The following is a 5,981-nucleotide window of genomic DNA, read 5'->3' on the forward strand; positions in this document are numbered from 1 at the left end:
CGGAATTTCGCTGGTACCGGTCGTTCTAAGACTGCCATGGTAAAAGGGGAGTCCGCCGCTCTGACCATTTTATCTAGGCTTCGATCGGTCTTTTCTTTGATGGCATTTCTTAATTCATCCATCTCCTTTCTCATCTCCTAGAGGATGTCGGAATGCTGTTCCTCTGGGGTTACCGTCCTCCGTCGGTCACTCCTTCCATGGCTATCCCCTTCGTCCTCTTGGACAGCTCTTGACCGGTTCTCCTCTTGCTGTAACCTCTGTCTCATCTCTTGATTCTGTCTAGTAAGTTCTTCGACGGTGGCCGTGAGATTTCGGACTTGCTGTGCCAAGGCCGCCGAGTCCTGGTTGGATTCCATCTAGAGCTGGTAGGAACCACATTCTTGTTGTATGAGAAAATCGTTCCCACAGACAACGCCAAACTAATGAAGCAGTATCTCGTCGGTTTCTCTGGAATTCGTCCAGATGGTTCCTGGCAGTACTCTGACGAATCTGCGGGAGCAAGAACTTATTCAAGTGGTCACCGGTGTGGTGCCTGCCACAGCGCCTCCGATGGCAAAGTCAGTATGAAAGAAGGCAATAATCGAAATATCAAGGACAAATTAGTTCAGGTTGTGATGCTATCTCCGTACCTTGTATTGGTGTTGCGAGGGTTTTATATACCCTTGGGGATTATAGCCGTTGGGGTGTTAATGACTCCCCTGATAACGTCTCTGGTGGAGTTATGGACTTTAATGCGTTTCCACCGGTTCGTCCAGCTGGTCTCGTAACGGTTGGGGCTTTATTGGCAGCATTGAATGGCATTAACTCTTTCTGATGACGCGGATACTGGTCATGTTCGTCCATGAAGGCAGCTTCGTCTATGCTTAACTTCGTCAGTCCCATCAGAGGGCAAGTGGGAGATTGTTGGGGTTTATGCCCTAAAATCCAATTTATTGGCATGTTATAAATAATTAAATTGTTTAATTATATGAGACTATTTATAAATGAACTAATGGGACATTATCTTAGTCCATAAGATGCATTATATGTGATTTATGTGATTTAATCATAGAAGATTAAATCACAAGTTCCTTGTAAACTCAAAATGTAGTTCGTAATCGGTGATGAAATTGGGCGTTTCTTCTATGAAGACTATAACATATCAACTAAGATGATTTGTCTTGATCATGGAAATAGAGATTTCTAGTTGGTATGTTGATATGTTTTAAGAGTTAAAACATATTGAACTGGACCGCTGTGAGATTTATTATTCTTCTAACGACTGTCAAATGAATAATAAACTCACGACTTCTATTTACATGAACTCTTAATCCTGAAATAATAATGGACCTAATCATGAAATGTAGGTTACTTTGATATATCAGGATTGAGATCTATTAGTCAAGGTCAAAACCTCAGTATGTTAGGCAGTCGCATTTAGTGTTGATGGAACATGTATTCTCAAGATGGAATTTATAGTCTCTTAATGGAGATACAAAATATTCCCTTGAGGTAAGTTTAATGAGTTTGTTATTCCAAATGTTAGGCCTAACTACTTTAGTAAATAGTTACTAGAGTATATTTTTATGAAATTGAATTTCGTAAATATATAATGAATAACATAAAGGATTAAACCGGGTACTCAAGGATTAAAATGTAGTAATCTTTAAAGTAGCAGTCTATATTCATAACTTTGTATTACTGCGAATATTTTATGAAGTGATTGCATGTACAATAAAGTCTTGATACATAGTGGTATTAAATATAGTTAATGGTAACTTTGGACTTGTCAAGAGTTGACAGAAATGACCAAGGCCTATTGGAGCTAATATCTTATTGGTCCCTTTTGGTCCCACTCCAAGTCACACACAAGAGCCCAATTGGAATGACCCAAAAGGCTAGTCCAATTAGATAATTAGTTATATATAAGGAGAGAAACATACAGTACTTCAAAAAGGTTTTCATGAGACTTTTTCATAAGTGTTTTCATACAAGGAATGAAATGGTTTGTATGTGAGTGTTGGACACTCTCCTATTCTCTCTTTGATGAAAACTGATTGAGAGACCACACATCTTGGACATTAAGTGGAATTGGAGTGAAGATTAAAAGTATTCTCAAGTGCTTCTAATCTTCGGTTTTGAATTTCACCGCACCAAGGTACGCTTTCTTGTTCTCTGATTCTGAAACTTACATAGTACATGTTATCAATTGCGAATGAAGTAGATTTGTTAATTTTTCCACTGTGCATGTTTTGTATAAGATACGAACATGTATTTCCATGTGATTATCCTACAATGTGTACTACCTAGAAAGGATTTTCTTGTAATTGCTTTTCCTTCCAAAATAGGGAAGTTAGTTTTTCAATTTTCTTTGCTTGCTTAGATAGTGCACATATAGGATTAGATGTTATGTATTAAAACTCAATTGCTTGTATTCAATTTCTCTAATCAATAAAATCTATGTTTTATTTAGAGAGAGTGTTTTAGAATTTTTTTTACATGGTATCAGAGCATTAAAGCTTAAGAAGCTCAACAATGGCATCTCCTGAAGCAAGCAACCACTCTAATCCCTCTAACAATCAGTCTACACAACCAGGCTCGAATTCTAATACTGAGTCTATCCCTTCCAATCCTTTCGATCTCATTTATAGCGAGAATCCAAGCAATATTTTGGTTACTCAACCATTGCTTGGGATGAAGAACTATCATTCATGGTCTAGAGCTAAGGTTTTGGTTCTCACTGCCAAGAAAAAGATCGGATTTGTGAATGGAAAAATTCCAATGCCAGATATTGATTCACCTTTGTATGAGGATTGGTAAAGCTGCAACACCATGGTTCTCTCTTGGCTGATCAATTCTGTGCACATAGATGAATCTTGAAGCATCATGTACTGTGAAACAGCAAGAGAGATGTGGATTAAGTTAAAGAACCTTTTCTCTCAGGGCAATGGTCCCAAGATCTACAATCTGCAAAGGGAGATCTCTCATACCTCTCAAAATCAGATGTTTGTAACAGATTATTTCACTAGGTTCAAGCAGCATTGGGATCAATTGCTCAATTATGAGCCACTTCCAGAGTGTTCTTGTGAAGCTATGAAGACTCTGAGTACTTCACATGACAAAGCTTATGTCATAAGGTTCCTGATAGGGCTCAATGAGAACTTTGAGACTCTTCGAAGTCAGATTCTCATGTCTGAGCCTTTTTCTTCAATTAGCAAGGTGTATGTATTGGTTCTTCAAGAGGTATCACACAAGAATATTGGACATGGAGGTTCTTTCTCACCACAACCTAGCTCTATTGCGATGTATGCTAATTCCAAAGGTAATTCTGGGAATTCCAATTGGAACAAGGGAGGCAACAAGAAAGAGAGGCCTTTGTGCACTCACTGCAACATGCTTGGGCACACTATATATAAGTGTTATAAACTTCATGGGTATCCACTTGGATACAAGCCTAAAGGAAGGTCAAATGCCAATGCTAATCAAGTTTCTTCCAACCAAAGCATTGTTGCTGAGAATTCTTCAACTACATCTACTCAATGTCCTATTTCTAAGGCCCAATGTGAGCAGTTACTAGCTTTTCTTAAAAATGGAACAAATCTTGGTGATGGTCATCATGCTACCAATGTAAGCACTGGTGATGGAGTTTCTAGTATGGTCTCTAGAGTTTCTGGTGTGACTACTATTGTTGCTGGTATGGCTTCCACCTCTTCACAGTCATAAGAAATTTCATCAATACCAATTTCATCAACACCATGTCAGGTATCATCCCTAACTTGCCTTTCAAACCTACTTTAGAACATTTAATTTTCTCAGCCAATACTGTTAACAAAGAAAGTTTTAATGCCACTAATTGGGTTATAGATACAGGGACCACAGACCACATGATACATTCTGTATCTTGTTTCACATCCATCACTGCTACCTTAAACACACATTTAAATCTTCCTAATGGTGAAACTCCTTTGGTCACACACATAGGGACTGTCAAAATCTCAAAAAGACTCATTCTTTACAATTTTCTTTGTGTTCCTTCTTTTAGTTTCAACCTTATATCATTTAGTCAATTAGCCAAATCTGTTTTTTGTTGTCTCATCTTCTTTGAAAATCTATGTTTTATCCAGGACCTTGCTCTCTAGAGCACGATTGATCTAGGTAGGGAATGCAATGGTATTTATCTACTGGAAGAGAGCAAGTCAACTTCACCTCCTTTTTTTGTTGTTCTTTCTGCAAATAGTGTTTAGCCACATGTATGGCATTCTCATTTGGGGCACTTGTCAAATGCCAAATTGGCTTTGATGAAGAACAATAATATACCTCTTATCAATTCTAATAACAATTTCCATTATGATATATATCCTCTTGCCAAACTAAAACGATTACCTTTTAGTGCTAGTTCTCATATTTCCAATGAATGTTTTGATTTGATTCATTGTGACTTATGGGGTCCTTTTTCTGTTTCTACTATTGATGGTTGCAAGTATTTTTTGACAATTGTGGATGACTGTTCTAGATGTACCTAGGTTTATTTGCTAAAACATAAGTCCCAAACACAATTCATTTTTGAGCAATTTTGCACAATGGTGGAAACACAATTTTCTAGAAAGGTGAAAACTATGAAAACTGATAATGGCACTGAATTTATAAAGAGAGATTTCTTTGCTCGAAGGGGGATTTTGTGTCAACTCAGTTGTGTTGAAACTCCTCAACAGAATGTTGTTGTAGAAAGGAAGCATCAATACATCTTAAATGTTGTAAGAGCTCTCAAGTTTCAATCTCATTTGCCATTACAGTTTTGGGGGCATTGTGTTCTTGCTCTAGTCTATTTCAAAAATAAAGTCCCAACTTCAGTCTTATCTCATAAAACTCCTTTTGAGATTCTTTTTGGTCGTGTTCATAGTTACTCTCATTTAAGAGTTTTTGGCTGTTTGTGTTATGCTTCTACTTTTTCTCATAACAGGTCCAAGTTTGTACCTAAAGCTAAAATGTGTGTTTGTTTAGGATATCCTTTTAGAGTGAAAGGTTACAAGGTTCTAGATATGTCCACTAATACAATTTTTGTATCCAGGGATATAGTTTTCCATGAAGATACCTTTCCTTTTGCTACTACTGAGTCTGACCTTTTAGATCCTTTTATTACTACTTCTGAAATTGATGCTCTTACTTCTTCCAGAGTTTGTAAAGACACCTTTGTCGCTCTTGTTAGCATACCTAAGATTTATAGTCCTTTTATTGTTTCTGATCACTATGTTCCTACTACAGTTAATGCCCTTCCTTTTGTTTCTTCTAGTCATGATTCTAGTCCAAATTTGCCCATGAATCCAATCATACCTATTGCTTCCTATACTACTAATGATTCACTAACCACTGCTCTAGTCCCTCTACCATCATCAGATTCTACCTTACCTACAACAGTACCACCTACACCTACCAAAAAATCTACTAGGACTCACAAACCACTTGTTTACTTACAAGACTATTCTTGTCCTACTACTCACAGTTCAGCTCCTATAGATCACATTTCTAGCGCTCCTTATGACATTGCTAATTCTCTAAGCTACTCTCATTTGGATCCCAATTACCAGTCCTATATTATGGCAATTAGTTCTTGTCATCAAGAACCTCAGCATTTCATTCATGCTGTTAAGGATCCTATTTAGAGAGAGGCCATGGACAAAGAGATTCAGGCACTAGAGAAGAACCATACTTGGGAGCTTACTTCTTTACCTCCTGGTAAGACACCCATTGGATGAGAATGGGTTTATAAAGTGAAGCTCAACCCTGATGGCACTATAGAGAGGTATAAGGCTAGGTTAGTTTCCAATGGCTATACACAGAGAGAGAGTCTTGATTTTCTAGAAACCTTTTCACTTGTGGCCAAAACTGTTTCAGTTCGAGTATTGCTTGCCTTGCCTGCCAAGGGTTGTCCTCTGCATCAGTTGGACATCAATAATTCCTTTCTTCATGGAAATCTTGATGAAGAGGTCTATATGAGCTCGCCG

General features: G+C 37.7%; 1 protein-coding gene across 1 annotated transcript; it reads left to right on the forward strand.

Moving 5' to 3' along the window:
• Positions 1-4,559: 4,559 nt before the first annotated feature.
• On the forward strand, positions 4,560-5,639 carry LOC142605896 (uncharacterized). Its single transcript, XM_075777322.1, has one exon. It carries the CDS (start codon positions 4,560-4,562, stop codon positions 5,637-5,639), a length of 1,080 nt encoding a protein of 359 aa, XP_075633437.1.
• Positions 5,640-5,981: the final 342 nt, after the last annotated feature.

The sequence above is a fragment of the Castanea sativa genome, chromosome 8, assembly GCF_040712315.1.
Source record: "Castanea sativa cultivar Marrone di Chiusa Pesio chromosome 8, ASM4071231v1".
Taxonomy (NCBI): domain Eukaryota; kingdom Viridiplantae; phylum Streptophyta; class Magnoliopsida; order Fagales; family Fagaceae; genus Castanea; species Castanea sativa.